The 17,816-nt window shown below is 42.2% G+C and overlaps 1 protein-coding gene across 1 annotated transcript; it reads right to left on the bottom strand.

Moving 5' to 3' along the window:
- Positions 1-2,299: 2,299 nt before the first annotated feature.
- GPR85 (G protein-coupled receptor 85) lies at positions 2,300-6,989 on the bottom strand. The gene is made up of 2 exons (XM_064447290.1): positions 6,495-6,989; positions 2,300-4,852 (listed from the first exon to the last, which is right to left on the bottom strand). The coding sequence occupies exon 2, from the start codon at positions 4,675-4,677 to the stop codon at positions 3,565-3,567; it is 1,113 nt and encodes a 370-aa protein (XP_064303360.1). The 5' UTR covers positions 4,678-4,852; positions 6,495-6,989; the 3' UTR covers positions 2,300-3,564.
- Positions 6,990-17,816: the final 10,827 nt, after the last annotated feature.

Genomic DNA, 17,816 nt, shown 5'->3' with positions numbered 1-17,816 from the left:
GAGGGCTTTCTCTGCCTTCAGGAAGGGAACCCAGACACTGACAAACCTTGGGAAGCTGTTGCAGGAGCTTATCTACTGGGGAGGAGGGATGGCTGAAACACTTCTTAAGGAGCAGGAGAAATATAAGGCTTAGTATATGAAACATTTAATCTTGAAGAAGGATTGATGGAGAGGCTGCCAAACGGCCAGCAGGGAAACGGAGGGCAGGAAAGCAACAGGGGCAGACAGCCTTTTCTCCAGGGAATCTGTTCTCACTCTTTTTCTGCCACCAGGAAAATTAAAACTACTAACCTCACATTACCCATGAGCACTAAAGATCAATGCAGATATAAAATAGTGTGATATTCTTTGCTATTCTGAAAAGAGTAACCTACCTGCCCTGTATTCTAGCTTTGGCAACAGCTTAACTCCCATACTAAAACGAAAGCAAAAGGCTTTTCATACTGTGACACAACATGTAGTGAATTGGAATAAACCTTCTTGCTCCTTTGAATTTATACCCTAATACATTAGGTTTGATATGCTGACTAGGATCAAAATGACGCCGATGACAAAAACTGCAAGCACTGCTTTAATTCATGTATACATATAATTCTTGTAGGAATCGCTCTAAACTACTTGACATCCTGTGCCAGTGAGTTTCACTGCGTAATAACTTTGCATAAAACATTATTTCATAGGTTGCCTTTTAATGTCACTGAACATCCCCTTGTACTTTAAATACTGGAGAAAATAAAAGGAAATACTTTGGTCACAAGACTTCTTACTGGAACAATTATAAAAATTTCCTTTAAAAAAAGTACCTCTCCTCTGTCAGGCAGTAATACAGTTGCATGTTTTTCAGTTAGCCAAAGGAATTATATCAAAAGAAAAACATTTAGCAAAATATTTGCTTTCAGACTTGTTTACTGTTTATTATTTTAATTTACATCAGTTACTGCTTGCAAAACTTCCAGGGAAATAATTTTAAATTGTTGGTTTTTGTTTTGTTTTCTTTTCCCACTGCATAGTAAATACAGCCTTCTTAGTATTTCAGAAGCATAGTACTATAGAAATGTTAGGGCCTGCTTCTGCTCCAAATGAAGTTAATGGGAAAACACCAACTGACTTTATTAGGAGTTAGTCAGGCCCCAAATTTGCAGCTTTTGAGATTTCATAGTTGAAAATTTTCTGGCTAATCTTCAGAACCGACTACTTCTACAACTATAACACTATTTACAACTTTATTTATATGTACTTCTTTATTACAATATGTAATATCAATGTTCCTTGTAAAGGTTACTATTTAATAGAAATTAGACTGAAGTTATTGCCAATCAACCTTTTAATAAACTTAAGTGGGATAACTTTCAGAATTTTTCTCAGCATACGATTCCGTTTTTATTCACTCTTGCTATCTTTGACAATTGCTTAACTACCTTAATTTCAAAGCCTTTTTCAGTGTAATAAAAAAGTCCTTTTGGTAGAATTTTATTGGTCCCGTTTCAAATTACCTTCTGAAACATTCTTGTACTGATGAGGACTCATTATTTTAGCAATTTTTCTGTTTCAACACAGTATATAAAGCCATGCCTCTCAACCAATCAACCTCAGTATAAAAGTGTAAGTGAGGTCAAACAGATTGCTCACTAAATCTTTGATCAAGTTGTCTGATCACATATACACACAACTCTCTGAATTGTTGCATATGTTGTATAATGTTATCATACAAATTTAAGCATTTCCATTATTGACTGCTGCTTGTGTATGTATATATTAACTTGCTGGTCATAAAACTACAACAAAGGACAAGATATACCAATACTGAATTGAGACCTCTAGTCTTGTCTCTCCAAAAATTAAGAAAAAATCCATGTTCTTTATGATTGACCAACTCATGATGTTGTGCTTCAAATATACACATTTTCGAAAATTAAACTGTGAAGTTAATGTCAAATACTGTGTTGTAACTTTAAATATAACTGACATATTAGAACAGATAGATGGGTAATTATGATAAACTACACAATAGTGCTACTGTAGATAATATCATTTATCAATCCTGTGGTCCCCATCATTCATGCATTTACAGTTTGGGAATACAGTGACTGCAAAGGATAATAATTCATAATGGCTACATTCTCAGTACTTCATGCTAGCTCACTAAACAAAATAAAAAAGGTTAATTGTATAACTGGAAAAATGTAAAATTTTATTCCAAGAAAATTAACAAGCTACACAGGTAAATTTTGGCAAATGCAACTTTATATTGAAATCCACACATCTGTATCTTAAAGAAGGAAAGACTCACAGACTCTAATGTATTTCTAAAATACTAAGAAATCATATTATATGCTTTCACAAGTTAAAACTTAAATAATTTAAAACAACCAATACACCAAAATGTGCAGAAAATATAAACAAGACTGTGCCTTCAGTAGAATAAATGCTTCACAAATTGTGCAAGATATCATACTAAGGCTGCGGTCTCCCCATGACAGCTGTCTTAAAATATAAACATACATCAACTGCCTGTGTTTCTCAGAACAAACTAGAAAGGGCGGCACACCTAGAAAAAAATCATATCATCCCAGTGATGTGCATACTGATTTTGGGAACCATTGGAGTAAAAAGGAAAAAAGAGGACTAAGTGATCTTTCATGCACTCCCAAATGACTGACCAGAGTTATTGGTTCAATTTTCCTTGCTTATTTGCTTCAATGCTAAACAAAATGGAAGATACTAGATAACCCTTTAAGGCAACATGTGTTTATTCTGTAGAATTATAACTGTTCAATTCGACTGGATATTATCATTAACGTTGCCTAACAGACTGATATCTAGCTTTTTAAAAAATATAAATAAGAGTCTATTAAACTTTATACCAAATCAGCAAAAACCACAGAATACAGTTAAATGTTAGTAATTTCACTGTTAAGGAAAATGGTATTTAGAAAGAGTAATATATTTGGAAAAAAAAAGTAAAGTCTAAATCTGAACAAAAATACTGCTTTGGAATGCTCCCCAAAACTTACTCACAAGGCAAACAGATTTGTAAGTGTGATAATCGAATAATGCATGGCACATCTTTAATCAGTTACAGTACTTGAGTCCCCAGTTTTCAGTCTTTGCAAAACAATAATCGTATGAAATGTTTTAAAGGTCTTCAGATGTCTAAAATTAGTTTTATCAACACATTAACCTCATATCAACTTAATTTATTAAGATGTCCAATGCTAATCTTTTTGATGGTCTTATTTTATGTAGTGATATACACAGCATTTAGCACTGATACTTAGCACCTGCTACTTTCATAATCTAGATTTCAACCACATAAAGGAATTCAGGGCAGTAGTTCAGTCCTTTGTTCTTAATTACAAACCTTCAGCAGTGGTCAGCAGGAACATGTTTAGGTTTAAAATAGGATTAGAGGTGAGCTATTGCAAAGACTGCAGAATGTTGCCCAAATCCTTACAACTGCTGACATCCCATTCTTGATTTTCTTCTCAAGACATGGCTACAGGCCACAATTGCTTAGCAGAGAATGGTAGTGTTTCACAAGGCTAAAGATTTACAGATGCTCCCTCATATAACACAGTAAGGTTCCCTTGGTAACCTGGATTTTCTGCAGTAAAGAAGGGTTGTGCTGAAACAGCGCCTCAGCTCCCTGTTGGAGAAAATGCAGACAAAAGGATTGATTCCAGCTTGGGCAAAACTCATCCAGACAGCGGCCGTTAGAAATCCCCCTGGTACTACAGGCCCTCTTGCAAAAACTCTCCAGTAACAGGCTACCAAATAGGGACCCCACAAGGTCAGAAAGAGGAATGTCATGATGTAGAACATTCTGCTGATTCTCTTCTCCATTTTGAACTCATCTAAAACGAGTAGCCTTCTCCTGCCTGTGGTGTTCGCGTTTTGCCTGATTCCCAACAAGGTTGGAGGTGTGGGACCCCTTCCAAATCCAGCCAGCCAATTAGCAGCTGCTTGACCACTCGCTCCAGGACCATGAAAAGTCCAGTTCTGGCTCACTGCTGCAACAAACTGGACTGGCTTCATTTTCCTGCGATCGTGAACGAAAAATATCAGCTTGAGGTAGACAAGCTGTGTGGCTAGGAGGATAAGGGCAAGGAGAAGCATAAATCCCAAGGAATCATTAGCCCTGAAGGAACGATGCTGGAAAGTGCATTGGTCTTCCTCCCTAATAAACGAGTAGGTGCCCACGTCTAAAACTGGGGGGAAAGCCATGGCTACAGAGAGGGTCCACACCATACAGATCACGGCCAAACAAGTCCAGAAGGTCAGCCTTTTCGTATAAAAACGGTGGTGGGCAATAGCTAAGTATCTGGTGACGCTTATGCAGAACAACATGAAAGCAGTGTGAAAGCAGGACAAAACCCCCAAAAAGGCAATCACTTTGCAAGTAAGAGTCCCATATGTCCAAGTAGAGCCATTTTTTACAGAGGTGAAAACAAATGGAAAACAAATTGCAGATCTGAGGATATCTGAGCAGCAAAGATCCAACAGGAAGTAGTAAGGAGCTCTATGCAAGGTCTTATCTTTGACTAGCAAAATGGAGATCAGAAGGTTACCCACCACACTGACTCCTATTATGAAACCCAGTGAAGTCAGTTTCAGAAAAGCTGTTAAAGGAGAGAGATTTTGTAAAATGTTGTCAGCTGCATGGCTGTAGTTCGCCATAGATGGATGGATGATATGTATATTGCCTCAGTCAAGTCTCATGATCTATATATAAGAACAAGGAAAAAATAGATCCATACATCTTACTGAAAATGTAATCCACAAACAGAACTGATCTTGTGTCTAGTCATACAGTACATCCTCTTCTTTCTGATTTGTCATGCCATCAAAATATCTGAAAAAAAATCGAGCTATCAGTTCTTAAGTTAACAAGAAATGATGTCAGAAAGTGCTAACAAAGATGTTAATTTATGGAGAACCAAATGAAGTTGTAAATTTGAGTACTATTGTTTGTTTATAAAAATCATGAGGCTTTTTTAAAATATACTTACTGTTTAGCATGATTGATTATTGGCATTTCACAGATTTGGCTTGTTACAGTTTCAGAACTGACCGGTGCCCCTTATATTTGGTAGCATATATAATTTTACAGTTAAAGCCTCAGAGATTTTATGAATCAAAAGATTCACAGTTTGCAAGCCCAAGAGTTAATCACTGACATCTTTTTTAAAAAAATCCCCAAAGACTGCTGATATTTTGACATTACCTACATTTATTTTATGGCTACAGTATTTGTCAATGTTTTAGAGGCAGCTGCTGTGTTGATACGGATCACACCCAAAGAAACCCTGCAGAATTTATGTTTTTTAACCCAAGTCACCAAAGCACATTAATCACACTGTGTTAGTTCATGCACATTGTAAGAGAAACAGTATTCATTATCCCCCTCCCTTCCTTCCATAAACCATAATTTTATCATTTAGGCATTCAAATAAACAGGTATGCCAGACAGTCGACAGCACTATGCTTTAGGGTCTCTCCTCCTTCCCCCCCCCCCCCCCCGCTTTAATGCAAATCTTTAAAGCCTCAACATAATTCATAATAAGAAACGGTCAGTGTAAATACTGAGCAAAAACAGGCAACACACCCAAGATATAATGCCCATCCTTTTGGGAGGGCTGGTTTTGGTTATGCTTAAATAAACATACGATAAATTGATTTAATTTTTTTTTTTTAGCTAATTAGGGCTCTGCGATTCCCACTAATCCTCCCAGTGAATCGTACCGGAACACATTTCATGCAATAAAAGAAAATAAATTAAAGAACTGTCTGCTGCTGATGGGTTTTTTTTGTTGGTTTTTTTTTTTTCTCCCTCCAGAGCCAGGGACAGGAGCCACAGCAGGCATGATCAGGCTCCTTCGTTATTCACACGAAGTGTTTCCTATGCCACCTCGGGTGTATAAAGGATATTCCCACTGAATCCCAGCAAAATCCTTCCATTCTTACCGTCCACAAAAGAGCCTGATTGCTGCTGTGTAAACAGAGGCTGATCAGATCATGGCATCGTTTTAAAACCATGAAATCAGGCTCCCCCTCCCCCCTCCCGCCAGCCCCGCCGCTTCCCCTCCTCTGTGGAGCTGTCCCCGCCGCGCGCCGGCCCTACCGCCGCACACGCACACTCACACCCGCACACTCACACCCCCACACACTGCCACACGCACACTCACACCGACACACTCACGAAGACACCCGCTCCCCCCCACGCACGGCCATGCAGGGCTGGACTGCGCCGCGCTGCAAGGGAGCCCGGGTGCCGCTGCCTGGCAGCCGCAGCTGCCGGAGCCGTGCGAGGGCCCCCCGCGGCGGGGAGCTCGGGAGAGCGGAAGAGGCATTGTCTGGGAACACTTCCATCATGCCGCTTCTTCAGAAATCACCCCCCCAGACCTGCTGCCTAAGGCGGGGAGCCCTCCCCACACGCACCCGCGGCTCCGGCAGCCCCCGGCACCCCCAGACTCCCCCAGCCCCTCTCCTCCTACCTGTTGGTGCCGGCGATCCCCACATGCCAGAGCTGCTCCTTCCCGCCGACCGAGGGCTGCTTTATCCTGGCGGTCTCTTTTAGAACCTTTTTTTTTACTATTATTTTCCTCTGCCGTTTTTCATTCTTTCTCGCGATCCTTTCCTTTTTCTTTATTTTTCCCCCCCTTTTTTTTTTTTTTTTTTTTTTTTTTTTGCTTCGGTACCTCGACCGAGAACCCAGTCAGCGGCTCGGCCGGCGCATGCTCACTGCGCCTCCTCCCTGCGCGCCGAGCCCCGTCCTCCCCTGTCGCAGCGGCACGATCGCTCCCAGTAACGCGGCGGCGGCGACGGCCGCTTCAATGAGGGCACGGCCGGCAGCCTCAGTGGCGGCGGCGGCTGCTGCTGCTGTCTCGGTGAGGGCGGGCAGCCTCCGCGGCGGCAGCAGTCTCCTCAGTGGAGGGCAGGCAGCCTCAGCGGCAGCAGCCCCCTCAGTGGAGGGCAGGCAGCCTCAGCGGCAGCAGCCCCCTCAGTGAGGGGCAGGCAGCCTCAGCGGCAGCAGCCCCCTCAGTGAGGGGCAGGCAGCCTCAGCGGCAGCAGCCCCCTCAGTGAGGGGCAGGCAGCCTCAGCGGCAGCAGCCCCCTCAGTGAGGGGCAGGCAGCCTCAGCAGCAGCAGTAGCAGCAGCAGCAGCAGCGTCCTCAGTGAGGGGAAGGCAGCCTCCGGGCAGCGCGTTCCCATTGCGATGCATAGCCGAGCTGGATTTATTGGCGAGCCTGGGCAAGCAAGCTTGAGGAAAGGGAGGGGGAGGAATTAGGTCCTGCGCTACTTGTTTATGCCTTTGAACTCCCCCGCCCGCCCCTGTCGCTTAAAATGGGGGGCTCGGAAGCGGCAGCCGAGGTGCACGTCGCAGGCTGTCAGGAGACGGACCGGGCGGTTTCTTCAGGTGCCGCTGCTCGGATCCTCCCGCTCGTGGCTCCTCTCCTTTCCTCCCGATTCCCACCCGGCGAATTCCTCCGTCCTCACCCCCGAGCCAGCGAGGGCTCCCCAAGGAGTACCGTGGTTCGGGGAGGGGTTGTTTGCCGGGGGGAGCCGTGAGGGCAGCGCGCCTTCCCCTGGGCACCGCCGCTTCCCCCCGCGCAGCCGGTACAGCGGCTTCGCAGCCCTCAGCCCAAACCCGGCGCAGAACTGCCAGCGCGCTGCATGGCGGCGGCGACGAATTTTAATGTCAGCCCGTTCCGTCGGCAGCGGGGCCAGCGTCTCCCCTCAGCGCCCGGGGTGAGAGCGGCGGCGGCGGCGGTGGCAGCCGCCGCGGAGCAGCGCCCCAGCCGTTCAGCGCGGGGGGATCGATCCCGCGCCGTCCCGATGATGTCATAGAGGCCGGTGGGCCGCGGCGGCGGCGGCGCCGTGAGGCGGCCTGTGCCCTGTGCCTGGGTGGTAGGTGCCACCGCGGGAAATCCAGGAAGAAACCTGAAGGGTTTGGATAAAACTTGGAAAAAAGCGCATACCTCCGCCCTCCCGCCTCTTCGGTTTTGATGGAAGTTTATCCGGGAGAAGCGGGAACATAAAGGCTTGCCCCAAAAGTCATTGGTTTTGACCGCAAGGCAGTTGAGGAACGGCTTATTTTGGGTCGAGAGGTTTGGATCCTGAGGAAATTCTTCACTGGGAGCTTCCGCTCAAGTCAGAATAAATCCTTCTGGGGGATAGATTTATGGGGTTGATTCATAATGTGTGTCACATCTTTGACACCGTTAGCAGACTATGGGCATTTTTTAAGGCTGTTGTCAAAGTTTGGGTTCTTCTTTTGGCGCTTTCTAAAAGTCATTGAAATTGGTGGCCAAACCACAAAATTAGCTTCAGTAACAGCCCAGTTGAGCCCAAAGGTCTGCAGCCACTGGAAAACAGTTACTCCAGCACCACACCATTTCAAGGATGTGACTTGATTCAGTTAATATTTATTCTTGAGCGGAAAACTTGCACAGACCTCAGGTACCACACAATTTTTTTTCTTTTTTTTTTTCTGTGAATGTAATTATAACAACTTTGCATTGGTGCTCATCTTTGGGGTTATTTTCACTTTTAAAGACTGGCATTTTGGGTGATCATTAAAGTTACTACTTCAAGCTGCACTTTTCATGTCACAGTCAGCTAAGCTAAGCAGACCTCTCCAGCTATCCCTTTCCTGTTATTAAATATGTGTACCCACAGTGACATAATCAATGACTTTTAAGGTCATTCTTAACATTAAAATGTGAAGGACAAGGAAGTGGCTACTAAGCCAGCAAGAGTAGGCACTTCAATGATTTGTCTAATATAGCAAAGAATTCTCCGAACGCCATGAAAATTGAGCACAATACCAGATTAGGAAGCAGATTTATAATACACAGTACAGCATGGCTATAGTATTTCATGGTCAGGGCCTATTCTTACAATCTGATTTATGATTTTTTGTTAAGAGTAAACAATACGATACCATCATTATTGTTGTAAAAGAGATCCAGTTCAGTATTTTTTAACCTTTTCTGTCTGTGCTTTCTCTTAAAGATGTTACAGAATTATATTGCTATATAACATTAAAGAACTTGCTTTTCTTTTAGCCCTGTCACAGACTGCTTAGAATTAATCTGTGGACTTCAGAATTCATTCAGTGTTCAACCACTGGTTCAGCATAAATCCATTTGTCATCATAGGTGTAATCTGAGAACCAGTGCTCTAATTTTGTTCAACAAAATGTAGACATCTAGACTGAAGTGACATATAACGTCAATGGCGAGAAAAAAAGATGCTTTGGGAAGCAGATCATCTCATTCTGAATCACAAGTCTAAAATACGTCAGATGGATTGTGCTCCATTCTCTTTATTGTAAGGGTAAAATTAGGCAAGAGAAACCCTTGTTACAAAGGGATTCTGGTGGAGCGTGAGATGACTCTGTGTTAAGCTGTTGTGCTGGGAACAGATCACATCCCCAGTGGAGGGAAAGCAAATCCAGGAGTCACGGGGTTGGGAATCTGGGAAGTGAGAGCAGATGTCAGTTAAAGATCACTCCAGGAAGCATGGACCAGGAAATGAATGTACAAGTGGAAGGGGAGGAGAAGAAGAGCTACGAAAGGACAGGTGAAGAGATCTGTGCTAACTAGTTCTTCAAAAGAGCTGGGCTAGAGATATGAAAGGTTCAGACAAAAAAGTGTGAGGCAACCTTTGTTGTTGAGGCAAGGTGAGTGGATTAGGGGTAGCTAAGCAGAATTTCCTGGGGCTTTGCCACAAGGAGGGATCCTGAACCCTGAATGAATTGCCCACTGCACAATGTAAGGGGGCAACACTAAGGGCAACAGGAAGGAGGTTAAAAAACCCCAGAGGACCTGAGTGTTATATAGGCATCTCAGAGGAAAGTGATTACTCTCAGGAAGGTAAAAGTCTTTCCTTGCCTTTTTTTTTTTTTTTTTTTTTACTTAAGTATTAAAGTCTGCTTTTCCCCAAGAAGGGAGGGAGAGAGTGTAAGAGAAATGTAAGCACTGAGCATTCATGTAAGCAAAAGGAGCATTCATGTACTCCATTAGAGCTAGCAGCAGACTGATGAGAGCTTTCTCTAGAAAATGAGAGATCCAAGACTATTTCCCTGATTTTCTGATTCAGATCAAAAATGTGGACCATCTCCAGGTTTGAGCAACCCCACTGCAAAGTTCTTGACAGTTATGCTACAGAGCTCTTTCATTTTCTCCTGTTGGAGTTATTTAATAATCATGGCCTGGAAAGTAACTGGTGAAGTACTCAGCTTTGTTGGGGATGACTGAGGATCCTGTATTCCAAATGTAATTTTTTTTTCAAGTTTTGGTACCGTTTAAGAATGACCAAGGGGCTGGGTCCAGTGAATTGGACCCACTAGGTTTATTCCAAGATCAGGATCACCTTGCAGAAGAATCCTACTTTGATATTCTTGGTCCTTGGCATTATCTGCAGATCTGGGCAGCTCATCCCTGTGACATGGTGGTGATGCTTGGGTGCACGTGGCCAAGGCGCCAGGTACTCAGGCACTGAGGCGGGGGACAGTTGAATGCTATTGCAGAGAACTCTGTTGGTGTGTAAGTAGAATTTGGGGTACTTGGCACCTAATTTCTGTTGAGGATATACACCCTGGAATGCTGTACCACAGTTGTGAGCCAGGTGAGGATGCTGAGTAGGTGATTCTCATTGTTTTGAGCTTTTTTCTCATAATGGCAGGGGTTTTTGAGAAAAGCCTGACTTTGAGAAATAGAATCATAGAATCATAGAATGTCCTGAGTTGGAAGAGACCCACAAGGATCATCAAGTCCAACTGCTGTCCCTGCACAGGACAATCCCAAATTCACACCATGTCTCTGAAGGCGTTGTCCAAGTGCTTCTTGAATAGCGTCAGGCTTGGTGCCGTGACTGCCTCCCTGGGGAGCCTGTTCCAGTGCTCCACCACCCTCTGGGGGAAGAACCTTTTCCTAATACCCAACCTAAACCTCCCCTGGCACATCTTCCTGCCATTCCCTCGGGTCCTGTCATTGGTCACCAGAGAGAAGAGATCAGTGCCTGCCCCTCCTCCTCCCCTTGTGAGGAAGCTGCAGACTGCTATGAGGTCTCCCCTCACTAAATCTCAAGTGATCTCACTAAATCTCACTAATGGGGCCTGAGGTAGAGATTGGGCTAGAAGACAGGCTAGTGATGATAAATAACTATCAGTTGAAAAGACTGGGTGAAATATTGGCCTTACCAAGGTCAGTAACAACTCTCTCAACAATTTTGGTGGAATGAGAATTTCAGCATAGGGCTAGAAGTTGTGAGTAGCTAAAATGTAAAATCTTCATATCCCTATTCTCTTGATCATTTCAGTAATTAAGGTGTTTACTGGCTGTCCTGAAATTTGTGTATATGCAATGTCTCCCCAGTCGGCATAATGCAGACTCTGAAGCACTGTAGGATTTTGCAACACTTCTACAAAACAGTAGAGATACTCTGCAAGGTGTGCCCACCCCTGGGCAGAGGCCAGCACAAGATTTATGTATTGCTTAAGAGACTGTGATAGATGCTATCAAAGCACATCCTTTTCAAAGGGCTCAAGGAATTCTTCCAAGGGAAATTTCTTGCCTGTGCAGTAGATTTGTGCAACTTTAAAATAGTATTTAAGTAGGACTTATGTAATAGAGAGACCTGTGTAAGACCCCTGCACAATGGAGAATTTCACCTGCAATATATTTGGTTCCTGTGCTTTGTAAAGTGTTTGCAGAGTGAAGACGTTTGTTTGTAGTGTGGCTCCTGGGTTGGCTCTCAGCACAGACATAAATTTCACCCCACAGTGAAGATCTCTCTAGTAGTCTCTGCCTCTCTGATGCATGTTTTCACCTCTAACAAAACTGCATTCATCTGACTATAAATTCCTGTGGATAATAATTGCAATGTTTTTGTATTAATCGTTAGCCAGATCATTAGATATGTTATAAATACTTCTCAAAAATGTTTAATAGGTATTTTAAAGAATGTTTCATAGCTGCCCTTTGAAACTTAATTTTTGTTCTTAAAAGTGGATCTATGTTGCACATTTACACAGGGATAAATGAAGGTTTAAGGGCAAATATGCATAAGTTTATCTGCTGAGCATATGAGAAAGGCTTTGTCCTGCAGAGGAAAACCTCTGCTCTGGGTGACTCCAATGGGAGTGAGGCACCAATATCCTTCCAAAAATTCCATTAGATACTTACCTGTATCCTCAGGCTTCCAAACACCTTTTACCAGTTTGTTCATTAGGACTACATTTGAAGGACTGGACACAGTCTTTGACATCTAGGTTTCATAGATACACTGTTAAATCAGTGTTGCAGTGTTAAGTTTAGTTATTTTTTTGTGCAGTTTAAGTAGTGGGGACATGTAATTACTTGACTTCACTTGCATATCAGGTAGTTAAAAATGCAAATGAACTTAACTGTGGCCATGAATAATTACCAATGTTAAATTGCACTGCTAATTACTTGTGCCTGCAAAAAGATAAGCTACATTTTTAAATTGCTGGACTTCACAAATGGCCTTTTTATATATATAATTTAGAGAGAGAGTTAGAGAGGCAAAGAAAGGTTCATATGCAGTTGCTGTTGTTTGTGTGCCATAGGTATGTTGTCCTGTACTGAAGAATTACCAAATTAGTTGTGTTCTCAGCTGAGGTGGAGTGATAATACGTTACTTAAAAAAGATAGAGCCAGTCACATCTACAGTGATGCAGAATGATGATTGAGCTCCACAGAAGGAAAAAAAAAAAGGAACCTCACAGTATCTGAAGACGGAGTTCCAAGTAGATACATCTGTTGAGTTAATACTTTTGAATGGTTGAGAATATTTCTCTAATATTGCCATCTTGGATCCTTCATAAATTGTATATATAAGTAAATTAATATACAGAATTTAATCTTCAAGTGATTTTTTTTTAGCTCAAGTTTTGGTGTTTTGTCTTTGGGGTTGGTGGTTGGTTTTTTTTGAAATAACAGAGGATAAGCACGATCTTGTATGCCTGTTTAACAATTCTTTTAATGTGAATAATTCTGAACCTGCAGTCTTGTTAGTGGGAAGTATCGAAATTCTTATTCCATCAACAGTTTTTAGTTAATGTGGGCGGCATGGTAGAAGTGCCTCAGTAACACTGTCTGCAGTGAGGTCCTGAGCTTCTGACCTCGGAAGGACATTTGCTCTTACTCCCTGCACTCTTGGGGAGGAGAAAGAACCCCTTGTCAGAACATCAAAAGAATGTGGACCAAGCTTACTGAAGTTCCTGCTACATCCAGTCTCTCCACTCTCTTCCTTTGCCAGAACATCTGTTGGTGTTTTGGTAACTGAATGTGGAACAGGAGGAAAAAGACTTTCTTCTTTCTCCACTATAAAAGATGAAATACCATTCCTTACAAATCTCCTAGATAGCATTTGTTGAAGCATGTGCACAGACATTGCGAACAGTCTTACAGAAGTAGTGTTTCATTTATTTAATGTATTTTCATCTGCAGTTTAATTAATCCAATTAATTGTACATATTTTAGTATAAGCTACATTACAATATGTCTTTCAACTACTGTAAATACATTCCATTCCCTGATTTGTTTTTCTGTGCATGACATACGGTAATGTGAATTCATCGTAGCTGTGCAATTCAGCAACCAAAATAGTTGAAAGGAACGATGCTGAGCACAGTTAGGAATTCATGACTAAATCTCCTTAGGAGAAAGGCATGATTTTTGCAGGAGGCTTGTCTAACCAATAATATGAAAACAATCTGGTGAGAAGCAGGTGGAGAGTCTTTCAGAATTTAGAAGCTGAACTGGCAGCACTGACCCAATTCACCCAGCCATTAGCCATGCTAATGACTTTCTGACTCCAATGTGTGGCTAAGCAATCTTGGCCTCTTCTCTGGCTGTTGTTCTCATATCTTACTTTCTGACACTCTACCAGTCACGTTCAGGTAAAAGTGGAGTATCCACAGACAAGAGAAGATTTCCAGCCAATGCAAGTCAGCACCTCAGGACCAGTAACAAAGAAAGCTATATTAACCACTGGGGGAGTCTGTTACTGTGATTTTAGCAGTGTCATCTATTAACTTTAAAAACTGATGATGGACAAAAGCTTGTAGATTTTCTTTTTTAAACAAAGGAAGTGTTTGGTTTGTGCTGTTAGTGCACTTCACCCCTTCTCAGGTATGATGTTTGGTAGTCCTTCCATCAGTGCTATTTTAACACTTGAGTTTTCAATAAAATGCCTTCTCAGAGGCTATGTAATGCTCCTGGTTTACCTTACTAAATGGAAATTCAGGACCTGAAATCAGCTAACCACTGCTGAAGCACACAGCAGCTCTGCAGTGTCATGGTCATTAACAGTGCCAATCACAGCATTCAGGAACCCTTTTTTCTCTGACCATTACAGATGCCAGTGGAACACCATGGAGCAAAATGAATGGGGTTAGTGACATTACAGAACAGAATGCTTGCTTTGAGAGAGGAACCTGGAAATGCCTGAGAATCAGGGGAAGGATGACTTCTTCCAGCTGAGCTGTGTCCAGCATTTTTATGCACCTGATATTAAGACAGATATGTGCAGAATGCTTCTTTGGCTGACTGCGGGGACTGCCAGGCTGTCAGGAATCGCTCCCATCTCTTCTTGTGCTGTTGGCTTACTGGAGAGTATTAGGACGTGGTTGGGCCCTAATGAAAGGAGTGGTTATGGTTCATTATTTTTCATATACTTTCTGTCATGAAGCTATATAATGACTAAGTGAATTTATGCACATTTCCTCCCCTTCACTGTCTTTTAAACCTGGAGGCTGATTTTAGTGAAGTCAGATATATGAGCAGAGAGGTCTTAGAGGCAGGTGAGGTTCCTGTTAATTTTTTGAAAGTAGGTGTTGGCAGCTTGTCCTAGAGTTTACCTTTTTCCCTGCTGTTCTTTCAGGCTGGCCACCACTTTCAGGAGGTGAGGCTTCAGCATACAGCAAATCATCCACTGGTCAAAACTGGCCACAGGCTGGAGTCTTAATCCCTTCCCAGTCCAAACTCTTGGTGACCAGGCTTGGCTGCACTCAGCTGTGCAGCTGAACAGGACACTGAATATGTCACCATGGTTTCTGTAGGGGCAGAATGGCAAGTAGCAAGCATAGCACTGTGTTAGACCCAAAGACCATGCTGCTTTGTGGCAGACTACACGTGTCCTATTCATAGTTCAGTATCAAACAGATCGACAGTCACACTGCTGAGCTCCTCCTTGCTTCTGTTGCAGTAACTGCTCCATTTCTTCCAGTGCCCATAGAACTATTTGCATGACTATTATTGGTGTGTAGGGATATATGTCAGATCAATCACTTTTTGTAGAGCTGAGATATATAAATACTTCAATTTTCTGCCATGTTTAAGGTTATGTTAGAGGTGAGCCATGAATGGACAGTATGTTGTAGGATTAGAGAGACTGTTTGGCAATAGCATTTTCTATTTCTAGCAATACACTGAGAGGGGGATTTAAAAATAATAGGATAAAACAGGATAACTGTCACTGACAGCTTTCATAGAACTTTTAGGCTGTGCTCAGGGACAAAAATTAAGTGTCAATGTTAGAAATATTTATTTTTGCTGATATGACTGTTTCACATCTAGGCATTAGACTTCCTACTAATTTGTCATTTAATTTAAGATAACACAGATGTGTACAGTATAATGAGTCTGGACTGATTTAAAGCTATGCAAAGAAAATATAAATTGGTTAAAAAAGTATACTCCTCAGTGATAATGCTTTGAGTGCATAAGGTTGAGACAATGGAGAGTCAAGTCTGTAATGTCTGAGATGGGGAGTGGCTTTACAAGCAGCTAGCATGAATATATGTTCTACTAGTGAGCGTCAGGCCTTATGATCTAGAAAGCAGAAATACTTTTGAATATTCCTGTGTCAGCTCAGCTGTTACCTGTTCACTGCAACTAATTTTATATCTAAAACCTAATGTCATGGTCCCATTTTGTCAGTTTGTTGGATATGAAGTCTGAAATGTTCTCATTTATATGTAGAACAAGCAGAAGCAATTTTAAGTTTTATACTTGCGAGGATGCAGAGAACAGTCTATCTCTGGATAAAGGTAGGTCATCTGCTAAGAAACATGACAGGTCGAATTCTGCAGATAGTATCAGAACAGCACTGTGATGGCACAGTAGGAGGAACTGCATGAATGATGCATGTTCTATGATATGCGTATCTTCATGCAAGCTCTATGACACAACTGTAAATATAAATTTATTACTGCATTGCCTATTTCATGGCAATGGAATGAATGTTTTATTGAAATGTCACCTGCAAACCTAGTCAAGCCTAATGTTAGCAAATGGCAATCTGTCTTGCTTAATTGGACTAGTATTTGCATACAGTTAGGTAATGTTTGAGTATGGTATTTAAAGAAAGGGTAAAAAAACTGAGCAGGAACAGGGTGTTGCACTGTACTAGATAAGACTGGCAAGAGGAACACATGGGATCTGATCCCTGCTACCTAGGTTGTTTAGTACTGGTTTTGCTTTGTTTTCTGATTGACTGCTTAATGTCAGGCCATAGAGCTGGGACCAGGACCTAAAGCTTGCCACAAGAGTCAGACATGGGAGTCAGTCTCTGTTGTTCACATCCCCCCTGCCCACCGTGCCATTGATCTTGCATTTTTACATGTAGAGGGTTCAGGATAAACAGGAGAGTATGCTTTCCAGGATTGTACCTCCCAGACTCCAGGGAATTCTTTTATGAGGTGGGAGACTGGGCTTGAATTGCAGCTTTTCTGTTTTGTGTGATGTAACTACTCAGTGGTTATGGAAAAGGTGTGCTTCATGCAGCATTTGTGCGTTCATTGGGCTCAGCACTGCTGCTGATGTACCTTACCTGCACACACCACTCAGGTCAGACTCTTCTAGGGACATTGCTGGGGGCGAGACATTTAAGTTATGCTCTGACTCACATCTGGATCATGGAGATTCTACACTGCACACTCTTGGACAGTTCTGCACATGAATGGAAAGCCTGCAACCTCATGTCCAAAGTGTAAATGTCAACGGAAAAGTGAACGCAGGTAAGTCTTGCTGTTGCTTCAGTGAGGGATTTCTGGGTCCCTTTTTGGAGGGTTTACATAATTTTATTAACCCTCAGTGAACTTATTTACTTTTATTAAAATAAAATATGGAAATAAGAGATCTAAATAATAGTAATTTGTTTTTCCTAATTTGGGATATGTACCGGGACATAAAACCACTCTTCTGATGAGTGAATGCACCAGTTCCTCACAGTACAGGACCAGCAGTAGCCAAGTAAAATGTACCTGTTGTGTAATTCTGTGCCGCATTGTAAATTTGGTATTAATGTAATTCTTCAAAAGCTAACAGAACATTTAGTTGGTATACTGTATCTCTCTATTATGTATAATATCTCCTCATAAATATGCATACATAACAAAACTGTGGCAATTTGAGGAATTTATGTAAAACTTATGAATTCTCTTTGATATCGTGGGTCCTCAAGATACATCTGTTTCAACCTGCGCACTCTATATTGAAAAGAGAGCAGTTTTTCTTTCTTTTTCCTAACCTTTTTACTGCATTTTATTTTCAAAGGACATTGCCACAAGGCCAACCATGGCGCATAACGAAATGCCGACAAACTGAAATCAAATGGAAGACCTTCAGACAAAAAGAGTTGGCAATTGCTCAGAATTATTTATTTGTTGAAGTGGGTTAGTTACCACAACATGGATCTCATCTTGGGAAAACTTGGTGATGCTGAAAGAGAAGTTAAAAAGGGAAGGTAACTTAATGGCCATTCTGGAGTAAGACAGAAGAAATCA

This window comes from Phalacrocorax carbo, chromosome 1 (assembly GCF_963921805.1).
Source record: "Phalacrocorax carbo chromosome 1, bPhaCar2.1, whole genome shotgun sequence".
In the NCBI taxonomy this organism is placed as follows: Eukaryota; Metazoa; Chordata; class Aves; order Suliformes; family Phalacrocoracidae; genus Phalacrocorax; species Phalacrocorax carbo.
This window is presented reverse-complemented; position numbering and strand designations above follow the sequence as displayed.